The sequence below is a fragment of the Salvelinus alpinus genome, chromosome 12, assembly GCF_045679555.1.
Source record: "Salvelinus alpinus chromosome 12, SLU_Salpinus.1, whole genome shotgun sequence".
In the NCBI taxonomy this organism is placed as follows: Eukaryota; Metazoa; Chordata; class Actinopteri; order Salmoniformes; family Salmonidae; genus Salvelinus; species Salvelinus alpinus.
The window spans coordinates 27,061,242-27,078,940 of record NC_092097.1 but is presented as its reverse complement, the minus strand read 5'-3'; the positions used below and the strand labels follow the sequence as shown (position 1 = coordinate 27,078,940).

At 43.1% G+C, this 17,699-nt stretch overlaps 1 protein-coding gene across 2 annotated transcripts in view; it reads right to left on the bottom strand.

The window, feature by feature from the left end:
• Nucleotides 1–17,699, bottom strand: part of LOC139535791 (S-adenosylhomocysteine hydrolase-like protein 1) — a 57,731-nt gene that overhangs the window by 26,119 nt on the left and 13,913 nt on the right. Inside the window, exon 1 of one of the 2 annotated variants that reach the window (XM_071335598.1) lies at nucleotides 3,256–3,739. The exons of the other annotated variant lie outside the window; for it this stretch is intronic. Coding sequence (XP_071191699.1) covers nucleotides 3,256–3,333 — 78 coding nt within the window. The 5' untranslated portion in view covers nucleotides 3,334–3,739. Of the gene's footprint in view, nucleotides 1–3,255; nucleotides 3,740–17,699 lie in introns of those variants that run through there. 2 annotated transcript variants of the gene reach the window in all.

The following is a 17,699-nucleotide window of genomic DNA, read 5'->3' as shown; positions in this document are numbered from 1 at the left end:
TGGTCGAAAGAACAGACGATTCTTGGTCGACAAAGATTTTTTTAGTTGGGGACAGCCCTAATTTAAACATCCCCTAACTTCAATTCACTTGAAACCTGGATCAAAAAATGTAAAGATCTGGTCGCAAGAAATCACCCGATACCTATAATAGTGGTTTGTAACTAATTCAAAGCTACAGTATGTGTGATCAGGGCTGTGATGAAACAAACATACTGAGGCATAAGACAAAACATTGAACTGCAACTTGATGAGAGAATTGGTTTTGGCATATTATTTTTCATGTAAAAGTAGTCTAAAGTCATAAATTATGAATGGATATGTATGCAAGGGGATATATTCACATCAAGCTTTGAGATATCATAAGGACTCTCTGTTCCATTCTAAGAGAACACTTGAATTTTGAATGCCTTCTCAGAAAAACCACTCTGTGTTGTGGTGTTGGAGTTGAATCAGGTATGCGATTGTGGCCTAGAGAGTATAGCCTAAATACATTGACACACATCAGGATAATACTATCCTGAAATGTTGAGCTTCTATTTTTATTGCAGAATCCAAAATATACTTTATAGTTGTGTTAACCAACAGACGTCAGTCAAAAGCCATCTTTAGTGAAGTGACGACTTTCACTTTTGCAGAGGCTTGAAATACTGAGCTGTGGTGTGGACAGCATAGAAATAAGAGTTCCACTGAACTGGCAAGGCTATTCCAAGTGCAATTTCCATGGTCTGTCCAGTCGGACAGTATTATGCTTGTCGAGGAACATGATACTGTCCATGAGATATAGACTACTGTACAAATGGTTATGGTCTCAATTGTGATGTCACAATGTTTTTGTGTTGCAATGGAGCCCAGTTTAAAAACAACAAATCATCTCTCCAATGTACAGAGAACCTCATCTGAAGTCCAGGCCTATTTACAGCTCTCAGAACTAGCTCCCTAAAGGGAAATGTGTCAAAACTACTTCCTGCTCACGTCAACAGCACACATTCTTACAGATTCATGAGAAACACCTGACGTGTTTGAGAGGTTTCATACAAATACAGGTTTTCATACAAATACAGGTAATGTGTCATGAAGTCACGCAACACAACAATGCTAAGAAAGGCTTGAGATAAAACACCTCTTTCAAACTAAAGGTGCTTTAAAAGCATTATACAATCCTATACAATGACATTATGAACAGGGTTTGTTCTCTTAGCAAAAAGGTCCTACAGCTTCTTCGTTCTTTGGTAGCCACCAACGTTTTGAAAACTACAACTGTAATATTTGGATCTCTCATTAGCAGTCTGCAGTAAGCAGATAAGGTCTATGAAGGTATTACGCAACTATAATCCCTTGCATAGCCAATGCCTGCTTTGCTAACCCACTATGTCCTGCGTATGGTTACCGGGGAGGTCTAAACAGAGCCAGAGGTGAATGTGGGTGGGATAATAGCCCCAGTATTTGAAGAATCCAGTGAGAACATAAGCATATTAAACTGGGGCTGGAGGCCAGAGGGGGACACTGGATATGGTGTTAGCATGCCAGTGGGTCTTTACACAGATTGAGGGCAGTGGGACCATAAATTAACCAACTTCACATTTTGCACCAGAACATTCCCCAAACAATTGTGTCTGTATAAAGGCTAAAGCACCAATAGCAAAACGACAAAGCGCAATCATGTGAATCCAATCAATAAAGCTCTATTCAAGGTTAACACTGAGTTGACAATGGTGGAAACTAATTTAAAATGCAGCCTATTTCATAGGTCCCTATTCTCAGATCATTGTAGACTTCAGAGACTGAACCACAAGGCATGCACAGAGTCACCGACGCACGCACACATATGCCTACACAGATTCAGATCATCCTCTTGATTGCAGCCCACACATTACTCAGTGTGTCTGACACAAACAGTATAATAGCAAGTATTAATATCTTTGGTTTTGTTTTTGCTGTCTAGTCGAGGCAGGACAAGTGCCAAGTTGGCAGTGTACCAGAGATTCCCGGGGTAGCAACCTATCCCTGGAGGTTGAGTCGGGGTCACACAGTTCTGGTTGAATGTGCATACATCCACATGCAGGTGAGGACCTGGTTGGGTAGTGACAGGATACAGAGAATCACCAATGGACATGTTTATGTTTGGATTGTATCTACCACTGTCAGCACATTTTGTGCTTGTATCACATTTTATGCCTGCAGGACACTGGTTCCCAAACAAACATACTTTTTAAATATTTTTTTTACAAAGAGCCAGTGATCTCTATATGCTTTAAATCCACCCAACCAGAGATTTGAGATGAATACCTTGCACATCAGCAGCTATAACTCTATCCTCCTCCCTAAGTCAAGGCAGGGAGGGATGGATTGGGAGGTTTCTCCACAAACTGTCTTTGGAATGCAATTCTTTTCATTCCCGCAAAGTGCACAAGACCAATCCTTTCTTAAATTCAGCCACAACAGAGAGAACAGACTCCGTGTTAAAAAGAACAAGGGCTCAAAGTCCAGAGGCACTCTGCCAAAGCATGAGTAGTACAAAGAGATTAAGATTGTTTTCTTGGTTCATGTGTTGTTGTAAAGGTATACAGTATGTGTAAGAGCATTTTATTGTGTGGGATGCAGAGGTAAGTATGTGTCTCTTCTACTACTTGGCATACACAGGTTATGCTCCCTCCATTCCCTATATTTCCTTTAACTGAGGCTCAACTTGAGTCCATGGCAAGACTTAACACACTCATTTTTTCACTGTTTCTCTCTATTCTTCAGTTGGCATATTTTATTCCCCTTTATGCTATGAATAAGAATGAGTGTTTCCATTCCAGACTACAGGCAAGAGGGACTCAGCCTTACTACTTTCTCTCTATTGCATTCAGTCAATTATCCACTGCATTTGTGTAGAGAACTGGGACAGCACAACAGAAAAATTCAGTCCACGCCCATAATCCTCTTTCAGAAAGCTGACCTCTATCAACTGCAAACAAACAAAAACATTTCACAGCATATGCTTAGGAGAGATTGTCTCTCTCTACCTTAACCACCATAATTGAGAAAGTCCTCATTAAATGGCTGGCTGCATTGTAACTTTTCTACAATGTGACTTATATCACCTTAAGGGTGTTGAAAGCTCCCAACAATAAACTAAGAAGAACAAAAAAAGGCTCCAAAAATGACACTAAGTTCAAATAATCTTCCTTAGCAAGGTCAGGCTGCAGAGCACAGACAGATGGTTTCTATGGAGCGGTTCTCAGACCATCCTCTCTGGCCAATCTCACTCACCCTGTGTTTGTGTGCCTGTGCCATGGCTCCCGCTTGCAGCTCCATGCCTCCCACTTGCCGTACAGGTTCCATGTTCATCCCTTACCAGTGCTCAAGCTCTTCTCCTGGTTGTTACGTACAGCGCCTGTTATCATGGAAATCTCCACACCAGGAGGGCAAAAGAGGGCCGTGCAATAGCCCCCACCAGCAGCCACCTGACAAATTATCTTCCCTCTCTTTTTTTCTGTGCTTTACTTGAGTTGTTTTCTGCTGTTTGCAGTATCGTCTCGGTCTGGGTGTCTTTCCCTCTCACCGTCTCTCTGCTAATGTTCTATTCCATGGATTTTTCTGCCATTGTAATCCTTGGGCTGGCAGCCTAAGCATTTTTTTTCCTTTTATTTGGGGCGTTTAAGTCCAAACAGTCTAAAAATATGTATACTTATTTTTTTTGCAATACATTTTCAGGAATGGAATAACTCTTTCAGTGTAAACGTAAAAGGCAAAAAATCAGATTTAAAGTATGTAAAAACGATAATGGAACTATATATATTTTTTTATAATCAAAGAGAATTGAAAATTCCCCCCAAAATCTATTTAGCCATATTGATTGTATTATGTTTGAGCAAAAAAACACAGCATTAGCCATAGCAAAATGCATAGACTTGCAGGAAACTAGCTTTAAAACTGCAAAATTCTCTCAGCTCCATGGCAGAATATGTATAATTGGAGGAAATTAGCTTTAAAACTGCACAAATGTATCTTAGGTCCATGGAGAAAAAGGTAGGTTTGAGGGAAATTGGCTTAAAAATGTCTACACTGCCTCTAAAATGTAGCCGCGCCCCTTGCCACACCCATAACCAGAAAAAAACACTAATTTGGGGAGTATCGTGACTCTTTCCATCCAATGTAATCCTGGCAGTGGCTACTTGCTAATAGATAGTTTGAGGTTGATGGCTAATAAAAATGATGTAAAGGGAATGTTTCCATAAGCCTAAAATCACTCCAGTAGATCTGACCAGGCCCACAAATCTGGTCCAGCCTAAAAAATAATACTATTCTGACCTACCTTACCTTATTTACACACTCACACAAACCCCCATGCACCCCCCACACACACACACTAAAATGGGGTATAGCATGTAGTGGTACACACCAGAGTATGGGTTTTAGAATGAGCAGTCAGTCACTAGACATTTAATTCCCCACGGCTAATACTAATACCCGCACCTGGCCGCCAAGCCAATGGCCAATAAGTCAGCATGCTCCTCTATGCTACGATGAGGATCAGTAGTGACCTCATTACATTATAAACCATAATAAAAACGCACTGCTGCAGCAAAGGGAGCTTTTATTTAAGCACGCTTCACGCTTCCCTGGGTTATATACATCAATTAGCTTAGCAAGTGTATCAAAACGCCAAAAGTGCTAGGTCGTGAGTATTTCAGCACAAAGTTTGTGATCAATATCACTCGGATATGATGATTCTGAAAGAAAGCTTCTAAGAACAGGCTTCTGAGAACAAGCTTCTAGGTAGGCTAGATAAGGGGAATTAGCATCAGGCAGTGATGAGCTGTATTTAGTCCTGGTCAGTCAGGGGACTTCACTGTGGATGAGCCAAGGTCATCCCCTAGGGTTGCCTTCTGGATTTAGCTCACACTACGTCCTGTCACATTTGATGGACAGGTGTTCCCTTCCACTGAGCAGGGAGTTCACGCTGCCGTCTCCATGATAGATTCCATGACGCCTGCCTGAATTAATCTCCAGACAATTCGTCTGCAGAGTGTTCTGGGAAACAAGCTGATGCTGCACTCACGACTGACTATGTATGTGAACAACACAGATACACAAAAGAAAACCCTCCCCCAAAAGCAAGTAACACGGCTCAGTTGGTATACTTCTCACACCTGTAACTGGATAACACTGACCAGCGTTCCAAGAGGCAGAAACAAATGAGAGCTCAAGACCAAAACCTCTGGTTCTTGAAGGAAATCCTAGATTAACAGAAGACAAATGAAGTTGTCAGTATCAACTCTGGCATGGATGAGTAATAACGTTTCTATGTCGCCAACAGCACAGCACCAACAAGTCACCTGAGGGTAAGAGACGAGAAGCTAAAGAAGTCACTGGATCAAGAAGAATGTTAAAATAGTGACTTCACCTGTGCACATAAAGTAAAGTAAATCCCAGTTGTTTATAATCTCGCCATTGTTAGTCAATTTAGGCATCCTATCCAATGGTACACCACATGACCAAAAGTATGCTCGTCGAACGTCTCATTCAAAATCATGGGTATTAACATGGAGTTGGCCCCCCCCTTTGCTGCTATAACAGCCTCAACTCTTCTGGGAAGGCTTTCCACTAGATGTTGGAGCACTGCTGCAGGGATTTGCTTCCATTCAGCCACAAGAGCATTAGTGAGGTTGGGCACTGATGTTTGGCGATTAGGACGGGCTTGCAGTCGACGTTCCAATTAATCCCAAAGGTGTTCCATGGGGTTGAGGTAAGGGCTCTGTGCAGGCCAGTCAAGTACTTCCACAACAATCTCGACATACCATTTCTGTATGGACCTCAACTTTGGGCACAGGGGCATTTTCATGCTGAAACAGGAAAGGGCCTTCCCCAAACTGTTGCCACAAAGTTGGAAGCACAGAATCATCTAGAATGCCATTATATGCTCCAGCGTTAAGATCTCTTCATTGGAACTAAGGTGCCTATGTAACAGTATAACTTTAGACCGTCCCCTCGCCCCGACACGGCGCGAACCAGGGACCCTCTGCACACATCAACAACAGTCACCCACGAAGCATCGTTACCCATCGCTCCACAAAAGCCGCGGCCCTTGCAGAGCAAGGGGAAACCCTACTTCAAGTCTCAGAGCAAGTGACGTAACCGATTGAAACGCTATTAGCGCGTACCCGCTAACTAGCTAGCCATTTCACATCCGTTACACCTAGTCCGAACCACGAAAAACAGCCCTAGACCATTATTCCTCCTCCCAAAAATGTTACAGTTGACACTATGAATTCGGGAAAAGATTTGTCCGTCGGATTGCCAGATGGTGAAGCGTGATTTATCACTCCAGAGAAAGCGTTTCCACTGTTCCAGAGTCCAATGGCGGTAAGCTTTACACCACTCCAGCCGACACTTGGAATTGTGCATTGTGATCTTAGGCTTGTGTGCGGCTGCTCGGCCATGGAAACCCATTTCATGAAGCTCCCGACGAACAGTTCTTGTGCTGACGTTAATCCAGAGGCAGTTTGGAACTCGGTAGTGAGTGTTGCAACCAAGGCCAGATCATTTTTACGTGCTACGAGCTTTAGCACTCGTCGGTCGTTCTTTGAGTTTGTGTGTCCTACCACTTCCCGGCTGAGCCGTTGTTGGTCATAGGTGTTTCCACTTCACAATAAAAGCACTTAGTTGACCGGGGCAGCTCTAGCAGGCAGAAATTTTATGAACTGCCTTGTTGGAAAGGTAGCATTCTAAACTCAGCAACATCCTCTCACTGTCAACTGCGTTTATTTTCAGCAAACTGAACGTGTGTAAATATTTGTATGAACATAACAAGATTCAACAACTGAGACAAACTGAACAAGTTCCACAGACATGTGACTAACAGAAATTGAATAATGTCCCTGAACAAAGGGGGGGCTCAAAATCAAAAGTAACAGTATGTGGTGTGGCCACCAGCTGCATTAAGTACTGCAGGGCATCTCCTCCTCATGCACTGCACAGATTTGCCAGATCTTGCTGTGAGAGGTAACCCCAATCTTCCACCAAGGAACCTGCAAGTTCCCGGACATTTCTGGGGGGGATTGGCCCATCCCTCACCCTCCGATCCAACAGGTCCCAGAGGTGCTCAATGGGATTGAAATCTGGGCTCTTCACTGGCCATGGCAGAAAACTGACATTCCTGCCTTGTAGGAAATCAGCCATACTGCTCGTTCTGTGCGTGGTGGCATTGTCATGTCAGGATGAGCCTGCAGGAAGGGTACCACATGAGGGAGGAGGATGTCTTCCCTGTAACGCACAGCGTTGAGATTGCCTGCAATGACAACAAGCTCAGTCCGATGATGCTGTGACACACCGCCCCAGACCATGACAGACCCTCCACCTCCAAATTGATCCCGCTCCAGAGTACAGGCCTCGGTGTAACGCTCATTCCTTCGACGATAAACGCGAATCCGACCATCACCCCGGGTGAGACAAAACCGCGACTCGTCAGTGAAGAGCACTTTTTGCCAGTCCTGTCTGGTCCAGCAGCGATGGGTTTGTGCCCATAGGCGACGTTGTTGCCGGTGATGTCTGGTGAGGACCTGCCCTACAAGCCCTTAGTCCAGCCTCTCTCAGCCTATTGCGGACAGTCTGAGCACTGATGGAGGGATTGTGCGTTCCTGGTGTAACTCGGGCAGTTGTTGCCATTCTGTACCTGTCGCGCAGGTGTGATGTTTGGATGTACCGATCCTGTGCAGGTGTTGTTACACGTGGTCTGCCACTGTGAGGACGGTCAGCTGTCCGTCCCGTCTCCCTGTAGCGCTGTGTTAGGTGTCTCACAGTACGGACATAGCAATTTATTGCCCTGGACACATCTGCAGTCCTCATGCCTCCTTGCAGCATGCCTAAGGCACGTTCACGCAGATGAGCAGTGACCCTGGGCATCTTTCTTTTTGTGTTTTTTAGAGTCAGTAGAAAGGACTCTTTAGTGTACTACGTTTTCATAACTGTGATCTTAATTGCCTATCGTCTGTAAGCTGTTAGTGTCTTAGGGACAGTTCCATAGGTGCATGTTCATTATTTGTTTATGGTTAATTGAACAAGCATGGGAAACAGTGTTTAAACCCTTTACAAAGAAGATCTGTGAAGTTATTTGGATTTTTACCAATTATTTTTGTAAGACAGGGTCCTGAAAAAGGGACATCTCTTTTTCTGAATTTTATGACAGTGCCACGTTGAAAGTCACTGAGCATTTCAGTGAGGCTATTCTACTGCCAATGTTTGGTCTATGGAGATTGCAATGGCTGTGTGCTCCATTTTATACACCTGTCTGGTACTGCTTGTAGCTGAGCAGAAACCAGAGAGAAATTGGAGCGAGAGCGAAGGCAGAGGCTCTAACATTTTTTAAATCCGCTCCTCGCTCCACTCTGCTTACATCCTCAGGTCAGCGAGGCTGAATTTAAAAGAACATTTTAGAGGCTCCCCCGTCTTGGCAGTGTATAGAAATCTTTGCATTTTTAAGCCAATTTCCTGCACTTATACACCTTTCTTCATGGAGCTGAGAGAAAATGTTGCAGTTTTAAAGCTAACTTCCTGCAATTCAATGCATTGCCATGGCTTATGCTGTGTTATTTTGCTCAAACATAATAACAAAATCAATACTGCTAAATTAATTGTTTATGGAATTTTCAATTCACCCCGACTGTCTAGCTTTTATTTGTGATTGAGATTTAACAAAGGCTCTATGATTTTAAAATATATACGTCCATGATCTTTTCTACATACTTTATCGTTTCCCCCCCCCAAAAAAAAGTTACACTGTTTGGATTTAGGCATCCCGAAAAACGCTTAAGCGGCCCGCCCCAACGATTTCAATGGCAGAATAATCTTTTTCCATTCCTGAATCAGGGATTTCAGGTAGGTTGCATGGTAAGGTCTGACAAATACAAAAATGTATTTTCCCCAATCGTACTACAAAAGGGAGAATCAGCAGCTGTAAGTTTTCATAGTGGATAAGACCACAGACTAGCCAGATTTAGGTGGGAGGAAAAGATGGGAGGAATGGGTTTCGGGGGGGGACCAGTGACATTTGGTGCGGTAGAGCAGGGAGGGGAACAGACGGGCTGACAGTGTGTCAAGAGTAGTGAGTGGCTTTTAAGAGTAATGTGTGGCTGTATTCTCTTTAAACAAATGCAACATTGGCTCAGTTGTGTTGTATAACTTCCAACTGAACACAAACACAGAGTGAGCTAGAGCTAAAGCACACCCACACACAGCTAAGGTCAGGTCCCAGCATTACTGGTCACCCACAGTTCCTGGTCTGTCTTTCTTTCAGTTCCCTAAAAATGAATATATACACTTTACTGGAATGATAATTTCAAATAGACCAATACATGTAAACGTAACAAAAACTCTCACATTATGTCAGCTGCCCACTCTGAAACTGTATGTCGATTTCTATTGCGCCCGCTCTCTGAAGAGCCCAGAAGGCTTAATTTCCTGCTGGACCAGCGTTGCATAACGCCCACAAAATGTGTGTGTGTGTTTTTTTTTGTGAGCGTGCGTATGTGTGTACACATGCATTTGAGTAACATTACACCTCCGGCTTGCATAATATGACAGGCTGCTCCTGGGAGCTAACGCAGGAGAGAGCTCCAAGCTAATGTTTATTCAGAGGCAGAGAAAATTCTCTCTCTAATGAGATCCAAGCTAATTTTCAGAGTTAATTATTACTGTTTTCGGGAAGATTATTTCTATGACATCCATGCAAAAATGAAAGAGAGAGACCTACACACTGTTGAAAAAGAGAGGGAAAAAAATCCAAAACTGAGGCTTCAATGCAAAAATATAAAAAGGTAAAACATTTTATTTATGCACTATGAACTTTGCATTTAATCCTTGCATCTGAAACCGACAATATTTTTGTAATAAGGCCTTTCAAAAAGCGTTGACAGCCTCCAATCATTTCTATGACATCCGTACATAAACAAACCTATAAGCCAAGAGGTTTTAGTAGCTACTAGGGCACTTTTTGTTAAGTCACTGGTGACACAGGATGTGGCACCTGCTTCTTGGCAGAGCCAGTGACGTTTATAGAGCTGCACAGCGATGTTGCGTAGGTGTTACTAATGTAGCAGATGTTACAGCAGAGCCTGAGTTGGAGAACCCAAAAACAATCCTATTAGTTCCTGACCGGTGAGAGGGAGGACTATTTCCAGTTTCTTAGCGTGTCTCCCCCACAGTACACTCTCACATAACGGAGTCGTGAATTACAACCCCTAAGCTTTATTGCAGGGATCGTGAAGGCTCTCTTAAGAATTGGCATTAATTGCAGTGCATGTAGTTCCCTTTTTGATAGACTTGCAGACACAGTTTGCTTACAGGCAAACCGAACGAGTGTGCTCACATACTCCCTTAAAAGACCTTCGCTTGAAAAACAACAAAATCACGCCCCTTCACGGACGAAGGGGCGTAGACTTCGGCTCCCAAACTTCGGCTGGTCTCGGGAAAAAATAGAGTGTGCCCGAACTGCCGAAAAAACAAAAAGTCATCATTATATATGCACAAACTCTACCCAACTGGGAAGCATGCGGACGCCTTTAATACCACCTTATGTTGTTTCAAGAAGACAGCAGACTGGTTTTCAAAATTCCAAAGGCCAACTTCCTCCTTCCTTGATGGTTTGAGAGACAATGAACATTGAGAAAACTCATGTCATCAGGCATCGAAATTCCCGGCAGCATCGACAGCCATGGCCCCCTTGTGTGGCTGTAATCCATGCCGGATGGCTAAGTTGCCGTTGTGCCCTTGGGCTGAATATATTCATCATAATTTCCTTCTCCCGGCTGCCAATCGCCCTGCACCAAAGCACCTCTCACTCACATGGCTCTCTCAGGTATCTCAACTCTTATTAGGCAATGCCTGTCATGCAATCGGGTCCTTCTCACAGGCCTCACAGCTCCAAAGTAGGCTACTAGGGAAGACGGACACCTTGGGGATGCAACGGCGGTCGTCCTTCTTATTGAATTCCCAGGCGCATATTGAAGATGTTAGAAGAACTGTTCACATTTACTTTGTCAGCTAACGAGATGAGTAATGAACAGAAAATGCACTAGCCTATGTCAATCTACTATCCCCCGTAGTACAGAAGTTGACCTATTTGATTGGTCAGCTTGTCGTTCTGTGCGAGAAACAAATATTTCAGACTGTTGTGGGATGATAGATCCAAAATTATTACAACCACTGAACATCAAAAGAAAACTTAAAAGCAATGAGGTGTTTAGCTTAAAATGTTAAACTATTAGGCTATTTCTTCACATTATAAGCACAGCAATACGCACACGGCAGTAGGCTATAAGCGCAAATGTTCCAAAATGAAATTAGCAGGAAAACACTGTTCTCCAAAGCACACAACAAATGAGAGCGGTTTCATGACAGATATGAAAATAAGCTTTTGAAATTTAGAAAGAGGGACGATCTAAAGCAACAACTAGCACGGTTGTTAACACTTTAGACCCCAATAGAATTCTAGAATGCTGCTGTAGATTACTGAGAATTTTCAAGATAAAGCTCTTTTTCTCACACATGACAATTACAAGTTAACTTAGGTTTTAAAGAGCACAACATTTTCTTTAATGACACCTCATTCAGGTCAACAGGAATAACAGTCCTTTATTCTTCCATTGTGTACACACTATCAAAAAACGATTAACACTTAACACATTTTTTTTGTCAATGACTAAATTACTCGAAAATGTGAACAGAGGACAATAATCAGAAAGTATTTCAAAACCCACACAAGTAGGCTATTTGATTGACAACGATTCTTACTTCTGTAAAAATATACTGAACAAAAATATAAACAAACATGTAAGGTGTTGGTCCCATGTGCTGAAATAGAAGATCCCAGAAATTTTCCAGGCGCATGAAAAGGTTCTTTCTCTCAAAGTTTGAGCACAAATTTGTTTACAACCTTGTTAGCGAGCATTTCTCCTTTGCCAAGATAATCCATCACCCTGACAGGTGTGGCATATCAAGAGGCTGATTAAACGGCATGATCATTACACATGTGCACCTTGAGCTGGGGACAATGAAAAGGCCACTAAAATGTGCAGTTGTGTCACACAACACAATGCCAGACGTCTCAAATTGTGGGAGTGTGCAAACGGCATGCTGACTGCAGGAATGTCCACCAGAGCTGTTGCCAGAGAATTGAATGTTCATTTCTCTACCATAAGCCGCCTTCAACGTAGTTTTAGAGAATTTGGCAGTACATCCAACCGGCCTCGCAACCGCAGCCCCGTGCACCCACGCCAACCCAGGACCTCCACATCCGGCTTCTTCACCTGCGGGATCGTCTGAGACCAACCACCAAGACATCTGATGAAACTGAAGAGTATTTCTGTCTGTAGTAAAGCCCTTTTGTGGGGAAAAACTAATTCTGATTGGCTGGGCTTTGCTCCCAAGTGGGTGGGCCTATGCCCTCGCAGGACCACACATGGCTACGCCCCTGCCTAGTCATGTGAAATCCATAGATTAGGGGCCTAATGAATTTATTTAAAATTACTGATTTCCTTATATGAACTGTAACTCAGTAAAATCATTGAAAATGTTGCATTTTGCAATTATATTTTTAATTCAGTAGAAAAATGCAAACAACTATTCAAAGACCATTTCAAAATGTAGATAACCTCTCTCAATAAGATTTAGCACAGATTAGGCCTGACACAAAATGTTGAAATAGTAGCCTACTTTGACAACAATTCAGTGAATGCAACAAGTATTAGATAGAGAATGGCTGAAGAATTGCAACATTTACCTGGCGCTAACTTTGCAAATAACACTGTTGGGTGATTTGCAAAGTCATAGTCAATCGATCAATAATACTCTTAGCAAAATTTATCTTAATTTATTATCTTTAGGAACTATAAGAATAGAAAGGTTCAGAACTTTTGTGAAACATCACAGCTGAAAAATATATGGCAAATAGAAATCAAAACTGGATGGTGTTCAGCGATAGATGGGAGAGGTTGTGTGGAGCTGAAGACTAAGACAAAAAATAAGATAACTAATGTAAAATATACTGTCTGTAAAATGTATATACAGTGCATTCAGAAAGTATTCAGACCCCTTGGCTTTTTTCACGTTGTTACGTTACAGCCTTATTCTAAAATGAATCAAAAAATAGTTCCCCCCTTCAATCTACACACAATACCCCACAATGACAAAGCAAAAACGGATTAAGAAATGTTTGCAAATTTACATACATTTTTTTTTTTTTAATATCACATTTACATGAGTATTCAGACCATTTACTCAGTACTTTGTGGACACACCTTTGGCAGTGATTACAGACTCCAGTCTTCTTGGGTATGATGCTACAAGCTTGGCACACCTGTATTTGTGGAGTTTCTCCCATTCTTCTCTGCAGATTCTCTCAAGCTCTGTCAGGTCGGATGGGGAGCGTCGCTGCACAGCTATTTTCAGGTCTCTCCAGAGATGTTCGCTCGGGTTCAAGTCCGGCCTCTGGCTAGGCCACTCAAGGACATTCAGAGACTTGTCCCGAAGCCACTCCTGCATCGTCTTGGCTGTGTGCTTAGGGTCATTGTCATGTTGGAAGGTGAACCTTCGCCACAGTCTGATGACATGAGCACTCCAGAGCAGGTTTTCATCAAGGATCTCTCTGTACTTTGCTCCGTTCATCTTTCCCACGATCCTGACTAGTCTCCCAGTCCATGACACTGAAAAACATCCCCAGAGCATGATGCTGCCACCACCATGCTTCACCGTAGGGATGGTGCGAGGTTTCCTTCAGACACAACGCTTGGCATTCAGGCCAAAGAGTTCAATCTGGTTTTCATCAGACCAGAGAATCTTGTTTCTAATGGTCTGAGAGTCCTTTAGGTGCCTTTTGGCAAACCCCAAGAGGGCTGTTATGTGCCTTTTATTGAGGAATGGCTTATGTCTGGTCACTCTACCATAAAGGCCTGATTGGTGGAGTGCTGCAGAGATGGTTGTCCTTCTGGAAGGTTCTCCCATCTCCACAGAGGAACTCTGGAGCTCTGTCAGAGTGACCATTCGCTTGATCACCTCCCTGACCAAGGCCCTTCTCCCCCCGATTGCTCAGTTTGGCCGGGCGGCCAGCTCTAGGAAGAGTCTTGGTGGTTCCAAACTTCTTCCATTTAAGAAGGGAGGCCACTGTGTTCTTGGGGACCTTCAATGCTGCAGAAAGGGTCTGAATACTTATGTAAATAAGGAATGTTTTTGAATGTTTTATACATTTCCAAAAATGTGTCATTATGGGGTGTTGTGTGTAGATTGCTGAGGATTTTTTAAGGCCATTTTAGAATACGGCTGTAATGTAACAAAATGTGGAAAAAGTCAAAGGGTCTGAATACTTTCTGAAGGCAAAGTATAAAACACACACACGCAATAACTGTTCAGTGTCAATAAAATATTTGTAGGACAAATTCATATCTCACACTGTCATTTTTGTGTTTGCATTTAGTCTACAACATGTCATGGAACTTCTGGAAGAAGCATGGCCCCATCCTGCAAAGTGGCACAGAATACAGAGCACCCAAATGAGGTTTCTACCCATCTCCCACTCTTTGCCCTGCGTTCACTCCGGATGCACACCACACCCTCCCTTGCGCCCTTCAAACTTAATCTGCTTTCAAATGACGTACAACTCAGTCCACATGCCCTGGTGCCACACTCTTGGTTCCCCTCTTCCTGCCACTGTAGCCATATCACAAAGGTTCACATTTAAAAATGACCAGCGCCTGTGGTTTCTGGGAAAAGGACTTTGCAGGGCCCCCCACACAATGTATGCATTTATGATGGCAATGTTGAGCATCCCCCAAAACACATACTTCAACCATTTTCTGCCTGTGTGCACAACATTGTAATAGCTCCTCAGTGAGTCTAGATGATCAACCCCACCCATTTTCTTGTTGGAACCATTACAAGCTCTGGAACAGATATACAGTTGAAGTCGGAAGTTTATATACAGGTTGGAGTCATTAAAAATAGTTTTTCAAACACTCCACAAATTTCTTGTTAACAAACTATAGTTTTGGCAAGTCGGTTAGGACATCTACTTTGTGCATGACAAGTAATTTTTCCAAAAATTGTTTACAGACATATTATTTCACTTAGTATTCACTGTATCACAATTCCAGTGGGTCAGAAGTTTACATACACTAAGTTGACTGTGCCTTTAAACAGCTTGGAAAATAACAGAAAATTATGTCCTGGCTTGTAGACCTCCACAAGTCTGGTTCATCCTTGGGAGCAATTTCCAAATGCCTGAAGGTACCACCTTCATCTGTACAAACAATAGTACGCAAGTATAAACACCATGGGACCACGCAGCCTTCATACCGCTCAGGAAGGAGACGCGTTGTCTCCTAGAGATGAACGTACTTTGGTGCGAAAATTGCAAATCAATCCCAGAGCAACAGCAAAGGACCTTGTGAAGATTCTGGAGGAAACAGGTACAAAAGTATCTATATCCACAGAAAAACGAGTCCGATATCGACATGACCTGAAAGGCCGCTCAGCAAGGAAGAAGCTACTGCACCAAACCCGCATAAAAAAGCCAGACTACTTTTTGGAGAAATGTTCTCTGGTCTGATGAAACAAAAATAGAACTGTTTGGCCATAATGACCATCGTTATGTTTGGAGGAAAAAGGGGGAGGCTTGCAAGCCGAAAAACACCATCCCAACCGTGAAGCACCACCACAACAGCATCATGTTGTGGGGGTGCTTTGCTGTAGGAGGGACTGGTGCACTTCACAAAATAGATAGAATCATGAGAAAGGAAAATTGTGTATATATTGAAGCAACATCTCAAAACATCAGTCAGGAAGTTAAAGCTTGGTCGCAAATGGGTCCTCCAAATGGACTATGACCCCAAGCATCAAATCAAATTTTATTTGTCATACACACATGGTTAGCAGATGTTAATGCGAGTGTAGCGAAATGCTTGTGCTTCTAGTTCCGACCATGCAGTAATATCTAACAAGTAATCTAACAATTTCACAACAACTACCTTATACACACAAGTTTAAAGGAATGAATAAGAATATGTACATATAAATATATGGATGAGCGATGGCCGAACGGCATAGGCAAGATGCAGTAGATGGTATAGAGTACAGTATATACATATGAGATGAGTAATGTAGGGTATGTAAACATTATATAAAGTGGCATTGTTTAAAGTGGCTAGTGATACATTTATTACATCCAATTTTTATTCGTAAAGTGGCTAGAGATGAGTCAGTATGTTGGCAGCAGCCTCTCAATGTTAGTGATGGCTGTTTAACAGTCTGATGGCCTTGAGATAGAAGCTGTTTTTCCAGTCTCTCGGTCCCCGCTTTGATGCACCTGTACTGACCTCGCCTTCTAGATGATAGCGGGGTGAACAGGCAGTGGCTCGGGTGGTTGTTGTCCTTGATGATCTTTTTGGCCTTCCTGTGACATCGGGTAGTGTAGGCAGTGATACAGCCCGATAGGATGCTCTCGATTGTGCATCTGTAAAAGTGGAGTGTTTTGGTGACAAGCCAAATTTCTTCTGTGTGGGTGGACCATTTCAGTTTGTCCGTGATGTGTACGCCGAGGAACTTAAAATGTCCACCTTCTCCACTACTGTCCCGTCGATGTGGATAGGGGGCTGCTCCCTCTGCTGTTTCCTTAAGTCCACGATCATCTCCTTTGTTTTATTGACATTGAGTGCGAGGTTATTTTCCTGACATCACACTCCGAGGGCCCTCACCTCCTCCCTGTAGGCAGTCTCGTCGTTGTTGGTAATCAAGCCTACCACTGTAGTGTCTTCTGCAAACTCGATGATTGAGTTGGAGGTGTGCATGGCCACGCAGTCATAGGTGAACAAGGAGTACAGGAGAGGGCTGAGAACGCACCCTTGTGGGGCCCCAGTGTTGAGGATCAGCGGGGTGGAGATGTTGTTTCCTACCCTCACCACCTGGGGGCGACCCGTCAGGAAGTCCAGGACCCAGATGCACAGGGCGGAGTCGAGACCCAGGGTCCCAGGGTCTCGAGCTTAATGACGAGTTTGGAGGGTACTATGGTGTTAAATGCTGAGCAGTAGTCGATGAACAGCATTCTTACATAGGTATTCCTCTTGTCCAGATGGGTTAGGGCAGTGTGCAGTGTGATTGCGATTGCATACTTCCAAAGTTTTGGCAAAATGGCTTAAGGACAACAAAGTCAAGGTATTGGAGTGGCCATCACAAAGCCCTGACCTCAATACCATAGAAGATTTGTGGGCAGAACTGAAAAAGCGTGTGCGAGCAAGGAGGCCTACAAACCTGACTCCGTTACACCAGCTCTGTCAGGAGGAATGGGCCAAAATTCACCCAACTTATTGTGAGAGCTTGTGGAAGGCTACCCAAAACGTTTGACCCAAGTTAAACAATTTAAAGGCAATGCTACCAAATACTAATTGAGTGTATGTAAACTTCTGACCCACTGGGAATGTGACGAAAGTAATAAAAGCTTTAATAAATAATTCTCTCTATTATTCTGACATTTCACATTCTTAAAATAAAGTGGTGATCCTAACTGACCTAAAACAGGGAATATTTACTAGGATTAAATGTCAGGAATTGTGAAAAACTGAGTTAAAATGTATTTGGCTAAGCTGTATGTAAACTTCCCGACTTCAACTGTAAGTTCCTACCACTTAAAAACAACTACAAAACCCCTGCCACTGTCACTTTAGTCCCAG